Here is a 23,049-nt window from a genome sequence, read left to right on the forward strand (position 1 = left end):
TCTGGGTCTCTGCCATTCCTGGGGACCTTGGGCTAGGATGAGGTCACAGTGGCTGTAGCCACTGCCTACAGAGCCACCTGCATGCACAGGCTGGAGCACTGGACTCTTGGGAAGACACTGCCTGACAGCTCTCCAGGAACAGTTGTGTAAAATGAAGACAGTTCACTGACTCTAACCTTCACAGGCCCTAGGGAAAAATAAAGCAAAACCCAGATTGTAGGACTCCATGAAGGCTGAGAGTGATACTTTATTAAAAAGCAAGTAAATTTTATAGTACCATAAAAATCAGACCAAACTGAAACCATTAAGGCATCTACCATAGCACAATGGAACCAGACACTGGTTTGTCTCAGTCTATGGCCACTGGAGCTTGGAGATAAATAGTAGGCACAGGCTCAGCTAAACATCACAATCCATCAGGGCAAGAAAAATGACTGACAAAATCAAAGAGTTGCTCTGCCAGGGTTAGGCAACACCTGGCAGGGGCCATGTTCACTGTAAGGAAGAATCTGTGCTTGTCACCCTGTAAGCACGAGGAAAGGAGGACTGTCAAAACATGAGTGTTGGAGCAGTCCCTGGCCCAGGCTTACACCATGCAGAGGCCTGGCATAAAAGCACAACTGTCCCAGTGTGCTTAGTGCAAATAATCTGGAAAGAGAGCAGACAAGGAACAGACCCAGTTCTCTTAGGGGTTGGCTCCAGCCTACCAAAGTAGCAAAGAGCAGTGAAGAAAGTCCCTTTCTCAGGTTTATTCCCCCTTTCCTTCCAACGAAGAGGGGATGGGTCTCATGGCAGGGTCAGTGTAATGTTCACAGCAGCAGTTGGTGCTGTGGCAGCAGGAGGTCAGGGGTTTGTTCCATACGTCTCATTGACTCCCTGCAAGAATCAGAGATTACAGTTCTCTGCCAGGAAACTCTTCTTTCTTCCACTTCCTCTCACATAAAACCCTCTGCACAGACAAGCTACTCTCCACTACTCAGACTTTACATTTCCAGTGCCACAAGGTGTTTTGATTCAGAAATCCACCTTCTGCAGCAACACTTCCCACCAAGCACGGGGCTGCAGGGCTGAGCCTCTCAGCACCAGTCAAGCAGCCCCACTAAATCCTTCTCCCAGCCAAACAGATTATATGGAACCTGAAGGGAGGCACAGCTGCAGCTGTCACCATCCTGGGCTCTGAAGACACCATCCCTTTGAATGAGTTTGTTCACAGCAAGAGCCCCCAAAAGCCAAGAAGGGAGCATATGATGGGGACAAAGCTGTTGTCTGCAGCTCTCAGAAGGCAACTGCCAAGGACTGCAACCCAAAAAAGAGGTGCAGTGGGAGCATTACAAGTTCTTGAACATACATTTCCCTCTCCAAGAGTGGTTGCCCAGGAAACACATTTGCTTCTAGTGCTCCTTTCTGCAACAGCTTTGAGGTAAAAATTAGCTTCCTTGACAAAGACACAAGTTTCTTCAGAGCTGTGGTTCAAAATCCCTATTTGAGGTAGGCTGTCTACATCCTGTTTCAGAATCTCTCCAGAATCAGAGGAAGCAACTTTGCCTCCACTCTGCCTTCATGATGCTTACCAGTTCATAATCCTCCACATACTTGTACTTCTTCTCCCGATAGTAGTATTTCTTCTTCATGCAGTACAGCACAACAATGTCACACAGCACTGTTGCCTAGTGAAGATTGAAAGAGTGTAAGACAATGCTCCTCAGAACTAAGGCTCTAATCCAGAACCAAGTCCAAGTGCAGACAGCACTTACCACACCAAACAGCGCTGCGCCTGAGCCGATGTTAATCATGGTAGGAATTACATCAAATTTTCCTGCCTAGAAGACAGTATCAAGGGTGAATATGTTTTTCAGCATCTCTGATAGCCCTCACCACAAGAACTCCAGAAATGAAGGCACCCTACCTTTCCAAACACTATGATATCAAAGCGGATGCCATAAGCTTTGACAAGTGTCCGTGACTCAGTGCCACTGCTATCCTTGTAGTATTTTGCAAACCTGGAGAAAACACAGGTCAGAGCTTAGCTGGAAATTCTGAGGTTGCTTGTGTGATCATGCAACATCCAGGTGTGTCCCCCATCCCAAAGGGATGGGCTGAACATTGGTACTTCCAGAGACAAGCCTCAAACAATAGAGATTTCATGTATAAAAGAGAAAAGCCCAGAACAGGTGAATTTAAGCACAAGATAAATCAGGAAACTTCAAAAAGCACAGGAAGGTGACAAAGGTAGTTTTAGCAGAGGAGCAGAAAGATGGGCAGGAAGAAATTCATCTGCACGTGAAAATCAGCCTCCTCAGTGAAGCAGGAGGCTGCAGGAGTGCAGGCAGCCAGGAGAGGGCAGGGCCGGGAGCAGGCAGGGAGGGAGGCGGCACACAAAGGTTGTTCCTTGTCCCTCATAAAGTGACTCGCAGGCAAAAAGAGCTAAGAACAAATAAATGAGATCAGACTTACTCTGTAACATGGTTGACAAAGCCAGGAAGAAGCAGATAAGAGAAGAGGAAGGACTGGTAAGGGGCTGCACCATGGTCTGGAATTAGCTGGAGCACTTCAGAACCTTCACACCAGCTGGGGTGTGATACCCTCCATCCAGTCTCACCTGACACCTCAGCACCTCCCAAGCACACACTTGAGCTGCCTGCATGACAGCAGCTTCTCAGTGAATTCATTCAAGTTCCACCAAAAGAGACCCTCTGCACTAAAAGTTCATGATTCTAGAAATAAACATAGCCTTGAGCTGTGTTTCCTCAGCGTCTGGATGCAACCAGCTGCCCAGCTCTGAGCTGTTGGACCTATCTGTACCAGCCAGAGTGTGACAGAGCCACTTTCTGCAGGTTAGTTCTTTCCTCATGCACAGAAAAGGAAGTGCTGCATATCCCACTCCTACATCCCAGCCCCCTCAAATACTGCCCCATCAGGATACCCTGAAACATTCCATTCTCACAATGCCAGCCCGGGGGAGGCTGGCCCAAAACAGTCACCTAAATCCTGCTGCAAATATGACTCAGACACTTTGACACCATCAGTAGAGCTTTCACAGACCTTCCCCCCCTGCTGTGGTTTGTGCATAGTGAGGATCCAACCTGCTCTGTGTTTTACATCCCAAGTTTTACAGCACCATTGAAAGTCCAAGGACCATGCAAGAGCTGCCAGAGGAGGACTCTGGAGAGCCTGTAACACTCTGTAACACTGTGCCAGGGGCAGACTGAGCAGCAGGGACACGAGGTGCCCTCTGTAGCCACATTACCTGAAGTTGTAGCCAGGTGAGACAGTGTTAGCAGAGTCCTTGTTGTCCAGGCGACGGAAGGAGTAGCGGGGCAGGCAGTGGGAAGCAGCTCTGTCAAGGTTGCAGTTCCAGTTGATCTGCAGTGCCATGACTCCACCCTGCCAAGGGGAGGAGAGGAGAAGGTGAGCAGCTCAAATTCCCTGCCAGGCTCTCACTCTGCTGACCCTGATTTACTGGCCCTTGTCCCAGTCTCAGTCCAACACTCTTTCCCCTTGCTACAGAAGGGCCTTGGACATAACCCCAACCAAACAAGCCAAGGCCAAATATTTCTTAAGTAGAATGAAAGAGTCAATTCTATACAGCCAGCTCTCCATTTTCCAGCTATACTGTGTCCTGTAGCTCAGGCCACGAGGTAAAGGGGGACAACAACCTACAGCTCCTCTTCTACACAGCTGAAGCCCAAGAAAAGGGTCTGTCAAATACCTCCACAGCCATTTCCTGGAAGTTCTGTCCTGCAGCTTCAACTATTTTCCCTAAACGAAAGATGGGGCAGAAAGGATCTGTGTGGGAGTCATAGATGCAGTTCTTGAGGTAGGTGGAGTTGATAGTGGGGAGGATGTTTCTCCTGTAGGGGAATAGAAAGAGAAGATTGGTTGCATGTTTTGCCACTCCTCCATATCACCTTTATATCCAAGAGAGGAGCCAGTACAATGCCCCACACAATATTTACTTGCTGAAGTTGAACTTGGGGTACCAAATGTTGTTCTTCACCAGAATGGTAAAGTTCTCAGCTTCTCGTAGGAATGCTGGCCTACAAAACAATAGGAAAAGTCATTAAATTTCACTTACATTTTCACAAATAAGACTCTGAAGGGACCTTGGTGATCCTCTCTCCAGTTTTTCCCAGTAGTACCTCACAGGGAGAAACATCAGCTGCATAATGGTATTCTGGTCCCAGGAGGGCCACTGCCACTACTCCAGTAGGAAAGCAAAGCACTCACTTGGGTATCTGATGATCATCCTCCACAGGGCACCATGCAAAGACCTCGCAGGTATTAATGCTGCTGTTGTATGGTACACACTTCCCAGTCTGGATGCCTGGAAAGACACGTGAATGGAAGTACCACCAAGGAAAAATACAGAGGCAGTAATTGCCCTATGACACCTCCTTGCTCCATAAGGTGAAAGCCATCTGAAGTGCAGGTATCAAGACCCCCACTGTCTTCCATTGCAATTTGTAATGCAACTTCCAAGAAAGAAGCATCAGATCCTTTCTTCTGAGCAGAATCCTCATCTACATGAAATATTGCTTCATAGACTCAAGGTCTTGAAAAAGCCCTCACAGTATCTGCTAACCCACCAATGCACACATCTACCCAGCATCCACCCAACAGAGTCCAAGCCCATCTGCTGTTCCCCAGAAGAAAAATCTGAGCTTTCCTGTCAGCTCTCTTCGGTGCAAGAGAATGAAAACAAGGAGACTGCAGTGAAATGCTGCTTCCTGCACAGGAGGGAAGGCACAGCACAGATTTATCACAACACAGACTGAAAGGAGGCCTTGCAGCAGACTTCTTACCATTGCCGTGGATGCTGACATATCCTGGAACACAGCTGATGTTTTCTGTGCACACTGTTTTATCATCTGGAAGCTGGAGAGGAACAATAATGACAACAAACTCTATGAATTCTCTCCCTTGCACTTCCACCCACAAAAGGCAGGATTAAAGCAGATCCTGTACCTACCTCTGGGCAGTAGCCTTGAGTCTGGTTTGGTGTGAGTATCACATTGGTCATGACAAACACAGTGTTCTCCTCCTGAACATGCAAAACATGAAGGAAATTTAAAAGTGGCAAAGAACATCCAAAGTCCTGTCCCAAATGTCTTTGCTGACAGAGCCCAGGGCGCCCCACAGAGGGGACTTTGGACAGTGCTGCTGTAAGCACTGAAGCAAAGATCCCCAAATGTACCTCCTGATGCCTCTGGCTTTAGGCAGAGGAAGGACTACTTCTGTCCTCCCTCTTGGAAGGACAAACTTTTCTGTCCTCACACTCAGTCCAAATTTCCTCATTCACATTATGAAAAGAGAGATCATGCAGCTCCTTAGGAGAGTCCCAAGAAGAAGCAGAAATAAAGCTCCAGCTGCAAGTTTGAGCACAACTTTCCTCTCTTTGCTTTTGCAGTAGACCTATGAGAAGTGACACCAGTCCTGGTTTGTTTCTCCAGGGAACACCACTTCCATTATTTTCAGATCTGTACAATTTGGGATCTGTTTGCTTCAGCTCCACTGACATGCAAATACTATCAATTCAGCCAAAATCTGACTAAATCTGTCATTTTTTTCTGCACCACATCTCATGCAGACAGAGAGACCCATGACTAGCAGCTTGGCCATGCCTGCCACCCCTGAAGGCTGCCACATTGCTCACACTGTGCAGATTCCCACAGACACAGTCAATCAGTAACTAAACCAATACCTCCTGTTCTGTTTTGGATCAAGTGACTTGCAGGATGTTCCGGGGACTCCTGCCAACAAGTTAACTTTCAGTTCTCTGCTTCAGAAAGCCACAAGAAAAAGGACGTGGTTATTGTTGTAACTCTTTCTCAAAGCCTGCAAAATTCTCCCTTTTAATACAAGCACACACAGACATAAGCTTTCCTTGGAACAAGTGGTTCAGGTACTCAGCATGATCTGAAACAAAGGAAAGCTGCTTTGTTTTCTCCTATCAAGGCCATGCTGGAGCTGAAGCTGCTCCAGACCTCTGTGGACTCTGGCAAAGCAGCAGCTATTCGTCAGAAAACCCTCCCCCTGCACATAAAAACGATGGATACCTGAGGAGGGATTACATAGTCAGCTACATCCCAGATCCTGGTTCCCAAGGCAGATGTGTTTGTCAGTGTTACTCCTTTCACCTTTGTGGTTACAGAACTGACCACAGAGTCTGTTTCCTGGTAGCCCTTCTCCCACAGAAACACCCAGCTGCAAGAAAGAAACAACAGATAAATACCAGTGGGAATTTTTCTTTTTTTTTTTCTTTTTTTTTTTTCCACGTGTCACCCACCCATAGTTTCACAGTGCCTCTCTGCAAAAGGCTCACAGGACTAACAACCTCTTTGGTGCTACTTCTTTTCACAGAGTGGTTCAGCAGGGTGCACCCATTGCTTTTATGACCACCACCCTGGGGAGGTCCCATCCTGCCTCCAGCCCTGCCATCCTCCTTACAGAGACACCCACTGAACCTGTCCCACCAGCAGATTGTCACCCCCGGGGCCTGTCACAACCCCCTCACCTCCCCGACAGAAAAAGAGGTCCTGGCAGCCCCTCTGACCCGGGGACTTCCAGCCAGGAGCTGTTCTCCCTGCTCCAGGGAGCCTCCCCGAGCCCCCGTGCGGTTCCTACAGCAGCATCGGCGGCGGGGTCCGGGGCAGAACCCGGCGGGGGTGGGACGGGAGCCCGGCAGTGCCCCCCTTCCCGCTCACCCGATCACGTAGGCGAGGATTGCGATCTGCACGGCGCGGTTGATGAGCCCCACTTTGCGGCTGCGGATCAGGACGATGCGGGGAGTCCCGTACTCGAAGAGAAAGCTTTTGAGAAGCCCGTACGACGCCATAGCGGCGGCCTGGGGCTGTCAGACGGCGGGCAGCGGAGCCTTCACCCTCCGGGAAGTCGCTGTCACAGCCCCAGAGGAACCACAGCGCCCCGAGCAGCTCGGACAGCGATGCCGCAGCCCCGGGGCTTGTCCCGGGCCTCGGCACTCGATTGCCGGCCCAGTTTCGGGCTGCCTGCCAGCCACCGGCCCGGCCAGAGGCCGAGGAGGAGGCAACAGCTGCCCCTGGGGTCCCGCTGCCTCCTCCCCGGTGGTTTTTGGCAGGGAAAAGGGAAAAGGGCAGGGAAAAGGGGTTCAGCGATGCCCTGGTGCTGCCCCGGGTACCTCGGGCATCCCGGTGCTGTGCGTGGGCTGGGAGGTGTGGGTGGTGGGGTCACCCACGGGAGGATGCTCTCACCTGAGCTCCTAGAACCTGGCTTTTGTTATTTATTTTTTTTCCCCATGCTAATCATTGTTAGCAAAGTTTATGGGGAGTTCTTCAGCTCCATACTGGCCAGGTATGAATCAGCCACTACCTGGAAGTCTGCTGCTTGCTGCACACAAAGACAGATCCCAGGCAGGGGCCATTCTAACACCAAGACATCACTTGTAGCCAGCTCAGGGCAAGCACCTGCCTACAAAAAATAGCAGAAGCACATCTAAGGCTGTCACCTTCCCATCCACAAAGCACAAATGCTGAATTTATCCTCTTGCAGAATTCATCCCTATAAAAGCAGAGATCTCCACCACCTGATGCATCTTCCACCTGATGCTGAGCTGCCCAACGTGCTGCTTGTTTTAGAAACATCACCATAACTCTGATGATTGCAGGTAAATTATTAAAAAGAGATGAAGTGAGCTGACAAACTGGCAGTGAGGATTCCAGAAGTATGAAACTATTAAAGACACTTTGACTCTCTGTTAAAGAGATCTTTGACATTAGATTAGTAAAACAGTACTACAAAAAAAAATAACCAAAACTGAAAGGTCCAAAAAGGGGCAGAGGATAAGAAAGAACATATATTGAAGATTAAAATGATGGTGTGGAGTGAAGATTCAGCATAATTATTTCCAAAAGTTGGTTCATGTGAGAGAATAAGAATGCATTAATGTCAACTGTAATATTTTCCCACTCAAGATATATAGGATGCTGCAATATGTTAATACAATTAATGCATATTAGAACTGAAGATAAAAATAATCTGCCAGTGATATATCTTAAAATACATCTTAAAATGTATCTTAAAAGTGTATTAGTATTCTTCTAGATTAGCTTAGAAAGAACAAAGCTTAGTTGAAAGGAGTGCAGAATATACATGTTACAATCCTTCTCACCTGGTTTCTACAAAAATAGAACCTGTCCAAGTTTAACAAAAAGAAAGAACTGAAAAGGTGTTGGAAAACAGATTCTTTTACCTTGAATTTGCTGCTCCTCAGCTGTTCTCTGGTCTCATGAATCACAGCACAAAGCAACTTACACTGTGCCAAGTTCAGCAGGAGGAGGTGTAGGAGGCAAGGCCTGTTTGAAGCTAAGAGCAAACAGGAGGCCAAAGTCCAACATAAAAATCTCACTGAGTATGAATGAAATACCCAAAGATATTACACAAAGACTGTAAAAGTACTGTTCATTGTAACTCCTGAGTTGAAGCTAAAAGGAGTAACATAAAGAGAACAGCAAGGCTTTTCAGAAAATATTTTGTCTGTGTCCCTGAAATAATCTAAAATGTTTAATCTGAATGGACCATGAGGTCCTCAATAAGAAGTTATGAAAGTACATGCTCAGTGGGCTCTTTAGTGCCTCGTGATCCAGGGCTGCAGAAGGGTGTTGAGGCTGAGGAAAGAAATCTCTCAGGAAGTGATACATCTTTAGGACTTTTTTCTTTCAGGACTCATGCTTTGAGATGAGTGCTGGTCATCTCCTCACTCAGCTGGATTCTGGTATTCACCAGTGTAGAAACAGGAGGTCTGGAACCTTCACTGAAATGTGGTTCTAAGAATTTATCCCTGAGCCTACGTTTCCAAACCATGTGGAGAAACTCACAGAATGAAGCAAAGGCAGGAGCAAGCACTTTAGCTCAAGGTATTTGTTCCTCTATGATAAACAGTTGACAACTGTGTCTCTCCAAAGACAGTACACAAAGACTCAGCTGTACTACAGAAGGTTTTGGGAAGTGACATGCTCTCTTCTTTTTTTAAAAGATCCATGAAAGAAAGCAGAGGTTAAATGTCCAAGGTCAGTCATGTTGTGAGCTCAAATTGTGCTACATCCTCATTCCATCTTCAAGCCAGTACAGCTGTTGACTGCTGTATCTCTGTATCCACCACCAGTAGCAGCTTGGGATGATGGCTCTGCCTTCCAGCTCAAAAGAGCCAAACACCATCACTTGTAAGCAAGGTAACACAGCTGGTTGATGATATTGCCATCCATCACATCCAGAAAGGGATCTTTGTAGAGAAGGGCTTTCTTCAGGGTGTGGCTGGACAGCACCAGCAGCTGAATTCAATGGGAGGTTGTCATGCAATCAATCCCCTTTTATCCTCTGGCAGCAGAGATGTAGATTCTGCATTGGCTGGCATTTGGCACAGCAGCAGCACTTTTGGTAATCTAGGGAAGAGGACCCTTGTCTGAGAGTTTGCCTCAGTTTGTATTCTTTATTCTCATGGTTCTTGTTGGGACTCTCTGGTGCAGCAGCTGCCAGCATCACAGGCTTTCACAGGGTGGCTCTTCAACAACCATTCCCAACATAAATTGGAGAAGAAAATAGCATTTGCTGCTTCATCCAACCACAGAGAGAATTTGCAACAGTGGTCCTCACCCCTGGGTTTTTTTTTGACACAGCACAATAGGGATAATGATGATAGATCAGCAGATCTGGAGGAGGATTGTCTTTCTGTGTTGCCAACACCCACCCTGGTGAAATGGAATTGACACCTCACAAGTTGTTTCCACACCAACGCACTCCTGCTGGCACAAGCCCACCACAGGGAAGCAGCACTTTTAGCTGACTCTAAGGCAGAGGTCAGACTCTGGTCAGAGGACCTATTAAAGTGCACAACAGGAACCTAGTTTGAGCCCCTCAGAGTCTAATCTGGAAATATGGGAGGTAGGGATTCATTCACAGGTAAAGCAGATAGCAAACCCCAGCAAGGATGTGTGAGGTGACAATGGCAAGAGCTCCCATGCTCTTAAAGCTTTAGTATCTTGTTAGTAAAGACCAAGTCTGAGCTCCTGAGCACACTTCAGCATGCTGGATAGCAACCCTTGTCCATTCTTCCATCAGTAGAGAGTGGCAAGAATCGTGTGGGCCTTTACTGACTTACACTTTCTTATTCTATCAAGAACATGATCCTCCTGATGCACAGCTCACATCAGCTTGTGGATCAATAAGCAGTCAGAGAGTATGGAATAAAGAGGTCTTTTTAAATCTGACAGTGGAGAGCTGGCAATACACACAAAATCATTACATTAAACTGAAAGGCTTACTAAATACACACTGGTACTAATTCCCAGCCTCTGATAATAATACCCAAATATCTTCTGCCTAAGACATGCTGTCAGGACTTCAAGTGCTGTATCATTTGTTCTTGACTGGTTTACTTGAGTGATCTCAAAGTCCTTTTCTTCATTTAGATAAATAATTTGGATGGGAATATGCTTAGCTGAAGGGACAGGAGGTCAGTTCCAGGGGCAGCAGATACTCACAGATCTCTCTCATTGCTAATCAAAATTTGTTTTATAATTTGTTGCCTGTTCAAGTACCAAAAGAGTAAACTGTTCTAAGGGGTTATGTCTGGTGTAAATGCCATCAGCTCAGCCCTTTGCTTCCTGGTGTCTCTACTCACTTCAGATGACAGAGACATCTAAAGAAAAATATATCTTCCTCCTTTGCCCTCCTCTTTGAGTTCAGTCCCTGCCATGCTGCCATCTTGATGCTAAGAAACCCTAGAGCAAGCTTGCACTTGATTCTACTTTCTCCTGCACATCCTACTGCAAGCTAACTTTGGCAGACTTTCAGAATGCTTTTAATCAGAGTTCCCTAGATCATGCAAGCATTTGCTTCCCATTCACCACGATCTGATTTGTGTTCTCTGAAGGCAGTGAGTCACTCAGAAAAACACATTGTAATGTGTTCTGCCTTCTTCTTGCTTGCACAGACGTGAAATGCCCTTTTTCCTGTGCTGAATGGTTCTACAGCCTGTGGCCAAGATGTTTTACTGGCCAGCTCTCAGTCTCTGAAGCCTGCAGGTCAGTTAGGTTTTCTTTTAAGGATCTTTCTAGGATCAGAGGTTTTCTCTTGCCCTCAGGGTAGAAGTTATTCCCCATCTGTTCTTGATGGCATGGAAGTCTTCTCTGTAACAGTTCTGTGCTCAAAGCTGAACTGCTAAGAGCTTTCCTACTGCTGGCTGAAGCTTTGCTCTCTTACACCTTGAATAGTTCTCTTATTTTTTGAAGGCTGAAGCCTGTTTCCACTTAACTGCCTTTGGAACTGAGATGAAATCAACAGAGCTCCATGCAGAGGTTATAAGAATGGCCTGACTTTCTTTCCTGACTGCTAGGACAGCTAGACTGCCCTGCTTCTTACTCTCTTCCCTAAAATTTTCTCCTGCTGTTGATTTTTATTAGCTTTAGGACACTGGGCTGGATGGAACTCTCATAAGATAACATTTCCCATCCTTATGACATGTCACTGATGTCAAAAAAGTTTTCTTGAAATATATTAATTGTAAAATCATTTCTAGTTCTCCCTCCTTAGTCACTTGGGTAGTTCTGAAATGAGCAGCTCTGTTTCCAGAAGCTGACATACATTAGCTCAGCAGCATGGCAGAGTTTGTGCATGTTCTTTGCCAAAACATCCATGCTTTTTTTAAATAGTATTATGGTCCATCTATGAACTGCTCTTCAAATTTCACTGTGTTTGCATTTTAAATGGCTGCATTGAACTTCTCTGCTCTTCTTTTTTTTTTTTTTTGGCTTTGGAGACATCAGAGAATGACAGCTCTTTGCCAATAAACCCCTTGATTAACAGATACTGTGTCAGAGCAGGATGTGGTCTGGCATCATGCTCAGGGTCCCAGCAGACCATGTTCTCACTTTCTGCAGCAGAGAGTCCAGCTGAATTGCAGCAGAATAATCTTGATACAAACTGGCACTTTGATGCTTAAAAGATAACAAATTTTGGGCAAACCCATTCTTGGCATTTTGACCTCTGACATTAAATCTGTTAATCTGACATTAAACATCCTCAAAACTACTCCATTATTTTCTTCCAAAAGCCTTCTCAGAAACTGCTTTGCCTACAAAAACATATTCAACAGAAAAGTTCCTGGCCTTGGCCTCACAGAACTGTTCTGCTTTCTCCCTGTGATGTCCCCAGCCTCCTGTCCATGGTTGCCAGAGGAGAGGGAACACCTCTTTGTTCACTGCACAGCTCCAGCACAAAGCAGCTTTGGAACATGCTGACAGCTCCTAGACAGGTGTGGCACTCATGTTAGCATCCAAAATGTATAAAACCCCATAATGTAATAATAACAATAATGCCATGAGTCAAAACCAAGAGTTTTTACCTAGATCTGAGGGACAACAATGCTGACAAGCACTGGATAAATGCTTTGTGTAACTATTTAGAACTGGAGTCACGTCAGAATTTTATGTCAAAACTTCTCAGAAATCTGCTACATGCACATCAAACCAAACCCTGTCATTTGCTTTTGAATACATCTCGATTCAGTGAACTGCAGGGTAACCCAAAAGGAAGAAAACCACTTGGTTATTTTATTGGTGTTGACTGCCTTGGAAACCTCACAAATTTAGGTAGTTTCAAGCCTCAGTTGTCATATGGTGGAATGGTGGAATCTACCCAAACTATTCTCTGTGTTAGTTCCCAGAATACTTGTTGGAAATTTCTAGGCCTTGCAACACAGAAATAAAATCTGCTCTGTTCCCAAGCTCTCCTTATTTCTCTTGGTTCCTGATGGATTCATAGATCTCAGGAATTACAGAAACCTGGTGTTTGTCACTCAGGCAGACACAGTCCTGACTATGCAGCCTTTTAGGGTAAAGAAGGTGACAATTTATACAATCTAATTTTTCAGAGTACAACTACATTAAGGAATGTTTGCACTTACATGGTGTGATTAAATTTTGGGAAGTGAATGTTGCCCTTTCTTAGCACAGTGAAGTCTTCAGAACTCCTCAGAACAGCACGTCTAAAAAAGAAACACCAAATTAATGAACTTTTCCTTAAATACATCAATTAATGTTTTGCTACTTTACTATTACCTGGAAAGCTGTCAGTAGGAGGAATAAGTTGCTAAGAATAGCAAGTTGAAATGCATGTAGTTAGCTGGCTCAGGGGATAGAGAAAGATATAGATGGTTTTATTAATTTTAGGTATAAATTGTTATCTCTCCATTGCCTTTGTTGGTGTGGACCAAACCTAACTGGGGTCCCTACATGCAGCTGAAATACTATTGAGGACAATAGTAAAACTGTAGAATAGTAAAATCTCCTAAATCCTATAGAATAGTAGTAAGAAACCACAGCATTTGCCAGCTGGTGATTTCTGCACAATGAATTAGGAGTTTCATTGCTGGTTCCCAGGGGCAGGTAGCCATTTACACCAGAGCTGCACAGCTATTAAGAGTGTAAGAATGAGCCACGTGCCTGATCCTAGAGTATGTCTCTAGATGCCAGGTGTCAATCACACCCCCACAGGCTGTCCTGCCTTCCCAGGAGATACTGGTTTGAACACCTCCCCTGCAGTGGTGTCACTAAAAATGGAAACATAGGAAAGAAGGGATTTTCCCACAAGTTGCCAGCTGGGTAACCTTGGCCTAGGCTATGTGAGATAACCTCTGCTACACTCCAGGACTTGCCAGGGCTACAGGAAAGTAAGAGATCCAATTTTTAGCACTGTGTCTAGCATAGGGACTGTGCTGAATTGCAATATTGGCACTGTTCCATTTTAAGAATGAGCCAGGAATATTTTCCTTTCCATCAAGACAGCCATTCCAAGGGGGAAACACAGCTTTCAAAGCAGTCATCCACACAGAGGGCAGTGTTTCTAAGCAGGGAATACTTTTCCTATCATTGCATTTTAAGCACTGCCTCTGCATCAGGGACCTGCAATGACAATGACAAGGAAAAGCTGAATGACATGAAGCTTTCATGAGGGACTTCTCAACAGTCTCTTCTAAACCAAGTCAATGAATGAGACTTGATTGCAAACCAATTAACACCTGTGGATTGCAAACCACCTGGACATGCAAGTCACTGATGAGTTTCAATGTATAAAAGTCAAGACATTAATAATGTGTGCTAATTTTTAAAGAAGGAAAGATGAATAAACCTATGAAGTGAAACTGTCCCATATCCCATCCACTGGGAAGCATTTGGAATCTGATCCAAGGCTCTTCTGAACAAGATGTTGTAAACACCCATCCTCCAGCCAGCTAACCTGACAACTGTGCCCTGCCCCAGGTGAAATGAACACTCAAAAAGAGAAGAATCCTCTTGCCAACACTCAATGGCTTTGTTCAGCTCCTGCCATAACTGATGGGAAGGAAAAGGAGGTCTCCAGTTTAGAGCCTTACCTTTCACAGGAATGTGGACAATAAAGACAATCCTGGGTGTAACCAAAGCCCAACATTACTCCCTCAATCAGTCTCTCGATCAGATGGCAAAGCTTCCTGGACTCTGACCTTGGTCTTCTGCATCATTCTGGCAGAAAATAAAAACCCAACTTTGCTTTTTAGTGATTCCTTGTTTTTTCCTTGCCAATGGAACTTGTGAAGGAACTTCATACATCAGAAGTTGGGAGCAAACCTCTCATCTGTTATTTTTGGTCCTTGGTAGTGACTGACTACAGGCACTTTAGAGGAAGGGTTAGGAAACAAGACAGAATGTGTCAACTGTGCAATGTAATTAAAAGCAAAATTCCCTCTTGTAACATATGCAGCAGGGAGCCTACACAGTGTGACATTTAAAAATGAGTGGCAGTCACTGGAACTTTATAAAAAACCTTAGGATTTCATTAACTCAGGAAGCTCATGCATATCTTTCCCGGATGCTGTATGAACAATGACAGCCTTCCTGTTGCTGTACAAAGCCTTTTTCAGATCGTAACTCTGTCCACAGGAGAAGAGAATAGAAATTCCTCTAAAGAGCTGAAAAATCTCAGCAGAAGGAGCTGTAGGAGGCATTGTGAGCTCTGGGGGGGCACCTGACAGTGGAAAAATTGCTCAGTCTCCAAAAAAACCCCTAAATTAGGGAAAAGATGGGATGCATATGTAGAATCATGCTTGTTATCTTTTAAAAGTAATGACTTAATAAAAGTAATAAATGACCTAGTTTCTTACACACATATTTCAAAGCTAGTTGAGTGGAGCTGAAGTTGATTGTTATTGGCTATCCTAGAGTATAATTTCCATAATTTCAGTTGAGATCAAATATTTTATATTTTTTTTCATGCTCTGGCTGATACAGCACAGAAACTGTACATTCTCATCTTGGAATGATGAGAATGAACAGGCATGTTCTCACAGGCATGAACTCACAAAAAAAAGATGACCATGAGGCCCCTGAATCCTCTTCTCCAGGTCACAGCACCATCATTCCAAGAAGTCTTTTTCCTAGAGTTTTATTCATCTATTACACATGTCCAGCACAGAGGTTTTCATCATTTACCTAGAGAGACTGGAAGGATTATTCTTCAGGCTGAGGTGGTCCCCAAAACACCAACCTGCAGCATAGCAAACAGACCACCAATTTCTCCCAGTTATTGTGGGAGGTGGAAACAACCTCACTGTGAGAAAGGAACCCACAAAGAACTTCTACACCATGGAGCCCTAAGCTCTGCAGAAGAGAACCCCATAAGTCAGGGAACTTTTTCTTTCTGATGAAACCTATCATCTGTTGATCCATTTTCCTTGACATTTGAATTAGTGAGCCAAATGCCTCTGGTGAATTCAAGATGAGCCTGTGACATCTACAACTTGTTTCTATGGTAGCTGCATGATGATACAAACTGGAGGCTATGACTTCACTGCAGAATCATAAAGAGGACAGATTGTTATAAGTTATTTAGGTATTGTAATGACTGCTAACAGTATGGCATGAAGGAAATAGTTGGTTTACATACATGAGATCTCTGTGTGTCCAGGCAAAAAGGGATTGTCCTGAAATTTCATGACTGTCAAAGAAAGTCCTCCTTTTGACATAAAAAATTGCAGGTATTTCTTTCACTTACTCAGGTTTTTTTTCCCATGGATTCCACAGGGCACCATTCCTGACCTCTGAGGGTTTAACAGTTGCATTGTAATTCACAGCTCTTCCTTTTTGAATTCCTGTAAAGAAACAAGCTCTTACTCAGCAAAACCAAGAGTTTTTCACCAGTCAAGAGACAGTTTCAACATGTCAGTGGATTCCTCCTCAACTGTAAGATATGGAGCTTGACATTTCAGATTGTTGCAGCTTTCTATAGGAGGAAGCTGTAGGAAGAACTACCCAAACCATAGCCCAGCCACACCTCATTAAACCTTGCTGAGCTGTTTGCTTGGGTGAACAGTGCTTGTCATTGTTTGGGCTGAGGGTGAAGTAATTTCCTTCACAGTTTTATATGAGGTTACATATCTGAGTCTTGGGATAAACTGAGAAGCCAACTGTAGCAGCCAGAAGTTTAATTCAACAACAAGAGCAAATTAAACAAGGATATAAAGGTGGGCAGCAAACCCTGGTTTTCTGTGGGTGTTTAGTCTTTACCTGGGGAAGTGATGATCCAGCCAGCAGCCCAAATTCAGGGAATCTCAGCATTACCATGGACTAACTGATGGAAAACAGTATGATGCCTTCTGCATAACTGGTCCTAAATAAAGGACACAAGTCCCCTGACTTCTTCTGAAAACTACCTGACCATCACAGACCCTTCAAACAGGCCCTGTAGCCATGTACTCCAGTGGGAGTCACTCCCTTTTATTAAGGGAGGAAGGGAAGACTTGGCTGTCTCCAGTGGGAAGGGATCACATTGAGTGGTAGCACAGAGACACCTCAGGAGAGCAACTGGATGGATCAGTGGAAGTTCAGTATTGGAAAGATGTTAAATTAAGACTTGGCTGCATTGGTACAGTGTGCTCTGCTGCATCCCAGATCCTCTCATTTGTATAAACCACTACAGTGTGAACTGAGCTGTTAACTTCACCCATCTCCTGGCAGTCTGTAAGCAATGAGTACAACTGGCCAGAAAAAACCAGAAAGGACCAATAAGTCAATAAGAATTAAATGAGTTGGCTTCTCTGTTTAAAAAAATGTAGTCCTGAACTTTCTGGAGTGATTATTCTTATGCCTCATGCTAACTGCTTCAAAAACCTTGGCCTAATATTGTCACTTTCTCATTAATTGAATGAATTGATAAAAGGAGGAAGAACACCCATGTTTTTAGGGGGACAGGAAAGTCATCTGGCTCATCTAGCACTGTTGACTTTAATAAAAATGTTGTATGCTTAGAAGATACCTTTCCCCACTACATGAAAACAACAGAAAAGGTTTGCTCTGGAAAACAAGCCACAAGACCACCTCAGTTGAACACCAGACTGTCCTGGGGAGAGGGCTAAAATAGTATCTGAAGAACAGAAATGCAAAGCAACTGCTCCTTTATTTATATCATCTATTTTAACAGCCTTCCAGCCTTTTCCTCCTAGAGAACAGTGCTTTGGGATTACCATGTTGTTGGAAACTGGCAGTGGGAACCCAGGTCTGAGCAGCAGTAGGTGGGCAAAGCACCTTAGTAAGGCAACTTTGATTTCCTGCAGACTTTATTCTTTGAGAGATTGGGATCAGTGTGCTCAATGCCCTGGCTGGCTGCCCTCCCAGGAGAATGAAACCAACTTTATGAACTTCAGCAGACTTTGTTCAGCAAACACTTATCACTGAGAACAGCTCTACTTTGGCAGCAAAGAGGAAAATCTGCCCTTTAGAGCCAGTCAGTTACTGCATATTCCTAAAACATCTTATTGTTCTTGAAATGTGCTGCAAGGGCTGCCCTGCCATTCCACCTGACCCCAAACAGGACTCTACAGAGCAGACTCTAATCTCTGAAACCCTGGTGGCAATCTGAGATTATTCCACGGAGTTATTTTTGATTTTTCAGACAAGAAACAAAACCAGACAGCATGGCAAGGAATGAAACTGCAAGTGTTTTTTAGAGGAAACTGAGTCAACTCTGTCCAAGCAACCCCACCTTGTTAGGTAACAACATCCTATGCCACACTCTGACCACAAAGTTCCCACAACCACGTCCATCTCCCAGGAATGGTCCAACACCAGATCAAGAAAGAGCCTTTGGTTTGCTCACACAAAAAGGACCAAATTTCACCCTGGGGCTCAAGAGCTGATTGCTCAGCACTGGTCTTGTCACCTTCTGTTAATGGCACCAGCTCTCCTCAGCACCTTGCCAGCCTGCAGTAATGCTGGGGCAGCTGTAGAGATGAAGATAAATGGATGGAAGCCATCCTCAGGTCATGGGAATAAAAGGGAGTGACAAAGTCACTAATCCCTCTCAGTAGAGCCAATCCCTTGGCTGCAGCCTCTCCTACTCCACAGAACCATGCACACACCAGAGCTGGTGTGAGGCCTCCATCTGACCCTGCAAACACAGGAGGTGGAGCTATAAAGATGTGGAGCTGTCAGGGTGGGAATCTCAAGCTTTGAGTCTGAAAGACCTGAAGTTTGGATCTTAATCCACCAGCCCCAGATTAAAAGGACCAAGGTCCTCTCTCTTGCAACAGAAGACCCATAAAGAACCACAAAGTATACAAACCCCAAAAGAGATCTGATTTTTTCCTTCCAATCCATTAATATTTTACAACACTCAGGATGCTTCCTGCAGTTGTAGTTATGACAAAACAACAGAACCAGAGAGGCTTCTTGGCTGTCAGTATTGTCTTAAATGCTTTAGCACAGAGGAACAAGTTTCAGTCTGCAAAAAGAGGTTTAATCTTTGAGACATCAGTGGTGACTCCTCAGGCTTTGAGGACCACAATCCATCCCTCAAGGGTTGGAATTAGTGACACTTCCAGCAAGCCAAATCGTGCTACAAAATAACAACTGGAAAAGCAGCAACCGGAAACCAGAAACAGACCTGGGATGCACTCAGCTGCTAGGATAGCCACAAAGAAACTTGAGTATCAGACAGCCAGACCTGTGCGTACATAACATAACCCAATGTTTATAATAAAGAGAGAAACGGGAGGGCTCAGAATGCATAAGGGAAGCAGAAGTTTTGTCTTCTCTTCCAAAATGCTCCTCTTCACATTAACATCTTCCATCTGTTTGGGATCTGCCCTCAGCAGCTCAGCCAGCCGTGTTCATCTGCTTGCCCATGATGTTCCCATATAAGGTGCTCTCTCTTCACCCATGGAGCATGGATTTGGATTTGCTCAGGTTTCCTTTCACTCTGATTTGTTGGCCTCTCTGGTTGAGCTCTCACAGTTTTGTGAGGCAGCCATTCACACAGCAGTAGCTATAAAGGGAGGAGAAAGTCAGGAGGGAGTAATGAAGCCATGCCTGGAGATCTAAAGAACTCTGGAGAGTTTGTTTGCAAGCTCCATTCCCTTCCTCCTGCATGATGCCTTCCCAAGAAGGCACCTTCCATGAGCCCTTCCCAAGCAGTATGGAACACAAACCCTGCCCAGAGAACTGCATGGAAATAGAGGCTGCCTCAGGAACTCTCCTGTCAATCTCTGGGTCACACTCGCCATGCAAACTAACTTGGGAATCTGGAAAATGCCCCAGAACTATACCACAAATCCACATGAATGCTGGCCTTTGATTCTGTAAGGCTTGATCCATCACCCTGAGATAAATTAAGACAAGTTAAGCTTATCTCAGCTGCTTCCTGTAAGATTTACCCAAGGCTGCACTGAAAGCTCTTGTCTCTTGTAGCTTTGGGGGGAATCTGTTGTGACAAGGTCAAGACATTGAACTAAAGCTTCATTTTATTTTAAGCATCAAGTTTGAAAATTCAGCCCCTGCTAGAGGCTGGAACCATCAGGCAGCAGGTGGGCAGCAAGGGGTAGCAGCACAACAGTGCTGGAGGAAGGACTCTCCCACTGTACCCAGCACAAATCCCTCTCCATCCTCAGCACTGTGGGCACAATCCTGCTGTGGATCAACAGGAAAGGATGGAAGGATGTGTAGCAGTGCTGACTGAACCCCTGCTTCTCCAGCATTAAGTGGTGGACCCACACACACCTTTTAATTAATCCACCCATGAATGTCACCTACAGGGAGCAGTCCTGTCCCCTTGTGCCTCCAGAATACCATTCCCATTGGCTCCCTTTTTGTCTTCTGTGCACCCAAAATACTCATCAGAAGAGAAGTGTAACTGATACCAGAAATGCATGTCAAGTTAAAGTGTTCTCTTTTCTGGGAACTTGTAGGTAAATGATTCCTAAAGGTCAGCATCCAGGCTGAGAGCACAAAGGAAACCTGATCTGCTTTTAAAGTTCAAATCCAGGAGTCAGGAGAATTGGATTATGTTCCTGGCTCTACCACAGCTTTCATGAATAATCACAAGCAACCCATCCATCCCCTCTGTACTTAGTTTAGCCAGCTAAAAGCCAGTGTCACTTTTCAGGCTTCCCACAAAGGCCAGTGAATTATTAATTTATGAAGCACTTTCTGTTCCTCAGGAAGAAAAAAAAGAAGCTAAGCTAAGACAGTCGCAGTGCTTAGAATTGCAAAGTATTGCATTTATAATTGCTATTTACTGAGTCAAATTCTGCAGTGATTTACAACCTGTGCATTTCAATTGGCACCAATTTAAATATGACTCACTGCATATTTTAATCCATCATCTGTGGACTCACATGGGATTCCAAAACTATCCAACAAGCTAATTGCAACAGCAGAGACTCCAAAATCCACCTATTTAAGGTCTAAACACGGGTTGGCAACTAAAACCTTGCAGATTTTGAGGTTCTGGGTTCACAGAGAAGTTTCACTTATATAGTTATTTCTGACTGCTGGGTATTTCTGAAGCTCCTGTCCTTGTTTCAGATTTAGCATACAAACACTGCATATTTATTGCTCCTCTGAGGCACAACTGCAGTTCAGCCCTGAGGACAGGAATCTGCCCCTAATGGAGCCTGGGCACAGGACTGCCACTCCTGCTTTACCAGGATTCTCCGGGCGTCTGAAAGAGACCAAGTAACCATTCACTTGGTATCTACACCAGCCACACTCAATACCTCCTCACGCAGTCCAAGACAGCCAGAAACCTTAACTGGGTAACCACATCAATGTCTGTACATCTCCTACACACCAGCCTCCCTCTTCAGAGACCGCAGGGTTAAGTAAATACTTTAAAGGGTGAATCTCAAACCTATTTCTGCCGTTCTTCGCATCAAAAGCACTCGTGGTGTGAAGCAGCCTCCTGAGAGGCCCGGCCTGAGGCGCTCACACTCCAGCAGCACCTCCAAGCCCAGGCCCGGGCTGCCCCTCAGGGCTCTCCCGCCCGTGGCTGCCTCACACAGCGGGGCAGAGTCTCCTCTACGGCACCACCGCTCAAACATCCCAATTCCTGCCCAATTCGGGGCGGGGAGGGGGTGTGAGGGGGCCTCGGCAAAGCGGGGCGGCGGGCAGGGCCGCGATGCGGGCGGGAGAAGTCCCGGTGCGGCCTGCACCGCGCAGCCTCCCCTCAGGGCTGTGAGGGCAGCGAGACGTGAGAGGAGCGGGAAACTGAACCGGTCCGGTCCGGTCCGATCCGATCCTATCCGGTCCGGTCCGATCCGATCCGGTCCGATCCGATCCGATCCGATCCGATCCGATCCGATCCGATCCGATCCGGTCCGATCCGATCCGGTCCGGTCCGGTCCGGTCCGGTCCGATCCGATCCGGTCCGGTCCGATCCGGCCGTTCCCTCACGCACTCTTCGCCCCCTCCCTCCCTTTCCCGCCTTTCGCCGCCCTGCGCGCGCGGCAGCGGCGGAAGTGACGGCATCGGCCCCGGCCTGGCAACCGTTGCCAAGGCAACCGGGAGAGAGGCGCGCTCTGGGGCCGTGGCCGTCCCGTTACCTCAGGGCGCTGCCGCTCCTCCGGCCGGACCCGCGGGGGCCGCCTCCCCCTGCAGTCTCCGTGAGCGTTCGGATCTTCCCTTCACAGGGTTTGGGGCTGAGAGGGCGGCGGGGCTGGGCCCGGGGCCCGCTCACCGCCTCAGGGCTGCAGTGAGGCCTCGCTGAGGTGAGGCCTTCACCCCCCCCCCCGTCCAGGCAGCCCCCAGCTCCCTCTCCCTTCCGAGGATTCCTGTCATCATCTGTCTCTTCTGCAGGGGTTTTTCCAGGACACGATCATGAGTGATCAAATCCAGTTCATTGTTGAGAAGCTCAATCAGGAGCCCTTCAGGAAGAACTACAATTTAATCACGTTTGACTCCTTAGAGTCAGTGCAGCTCTTGCAGCTGCTCAGTGATGTTCTGGGGGAGATTGACCCAAAGGTAAGGAGGGCAACCAGAGGTGCTCAAACCTGTGTAATTGCCAACATCTTAAATGGGCTTGACACCAAAATTTGCTTTTATTTAGATCTGGCTCTCTGTAGTTTTGTGGCATGTTGGGTTTACCAAGACAGCTTGTCTGAATCTTCCTGGAAATAAATGTGCCTGGCAAGGATCCTTTCTGTCTGTACATCTGTGGTTTTGGCAAACCAGCAAATGTTTCTAGGACCAGAGGTACTGAATTCCTGTCCCTTAGAGACAGATGACTGTGGAGTTTTCCTTGGCGTGCAGATTTTAACTTGATTCACACAACCACTGTGTTTGGTCAGGATGTTTCTTGCACACGAGTATGGGGCAGGAACTGATGAAAAGCTGAACCTTGTGATTTAGCTGTTGCAATAGATACTGAATCCCTCTCTGAGGCTACCAAAAGTGTGTGTAAGATCAGAGGGAATCATTCATCCATCTGGGATGCAGATACATGTGCCTTGGTGTGTCTGCATGTCTGACTTCCTTGGTGGAAGACAGCAGTTTGTCTGCACAGGGGAGGTGCCACGGGCAGGGAAAATGTAGGATAAATTTATATGAATACAGACGTTGAGAAATACCCACTGGAAGATGATTAAAATGAGGTGATAAAAAGGATGTTTTGTATGGAGCATCTCCCTTCATTGACATGGGATTAATGGATAAAGTGAATTCATTTTGAGTTGCTAGTTAATTAACATGACCTGGGCAAACAATGGATAATTAA

The 23,049-nt window shown here is 46.0% G+C and overlaps 2 protein-coding genes across 2 annotated transcripts in view; one reads left to right on the top strand and one right to left on the bottom strand.

Annotated features, from left to right (window-relative positions):
- Positions 1 to 217: 217 nt before the first annotated feature.
- Positions 218 to 6,921, bottom strand: P2RX4 (purinergic receptor P2X 4). The gene is made up of 12 exons (XM_008494192.2): positions 6,705 to 6,921; positions 6,057 to 6,204; positions 4,970 to 5,041; positions 4,803 to 4,875; positions 4,228 to 4,324; positions 3,957 to 4,037; positions 3,710 to 3,851; positions 3,248 to 3,384; positions 1,907 to 2,000; positions 1,755 to 1,820; positions 1,572 to 1,667; positions 218 to 876 (listed from the first exon to the last, which is right to left on the bottom strand). The coding sequence occupies exons 1-12, from the start codon at positions 6,833 to 6,835 to the stop codon at positions 844 to 846; spliced, it is 1,170 nt and encodes a 389-aa protein (XP_008492414.2). The 5' UTR covers positions 6,836 to 6,921; the 3' UTR covers positions 218 to 843.
- Positions 6,922 to 21,782: 14,861 nt separating this feature from the next.
- Positions 21,783 to 23,049, top strand: part of IFT81 (intraflagellar transport 81) — a 37,436-nt gene continuing 36,169 nt past the window's right edge. The window contains exons 1-2 of the mRNA XM_030460447.1: positions 21,783 to 22,045; positions 22,134 to 22,298. Coding sequence (XP_030316307.1) covers positions 22,155 to 22,298 — 144 coding nt within the window. The 5' untranslated portion in view covers positions 21,783 to 22,045; positions 22,134 to 22,154. The remainder of the gene's footprint in view (positions 22,046 to 22,133; positions 22,299 to 23,049) is intronic.

The sequence above is a fragment of the Calypte anna genome, chromosome 15, assembly GCF_003957555.1.
Source record: "Calypte anna isolate BGI_N300 chromosome 15, bCalAnn1_v1.p, whole genome shotgun sequence".
NCBI lineage: Eukaryota > Metazoa > Chordata > Aves > Apodiformes > Trochilidae > Calypte > Calypte anna.

Coding starts and splice junctions, on each gene's coding strand:
- P2RX4 (XM_008494192.2), bottom strand. CDS start 6,835: ATGGCGTCGTACGGGCTTCTCAAAAGCTTTCTCTTCGAGTACGGGACT. Junction 4,038..4,227: donor GATGATCATCAGATACCCAA/GTGAGTGCTTTG, acceptor ATTGTTTTGTAG/GCCAGCATTCCTACGAGAAG. Junction 3,852..3,956: donor CCCAAGTTCAACTTCAGCAA/GTAAATATTGTG, acceptor ATTCCCCTACAG/GAGAAACATCCTCCCCACTA.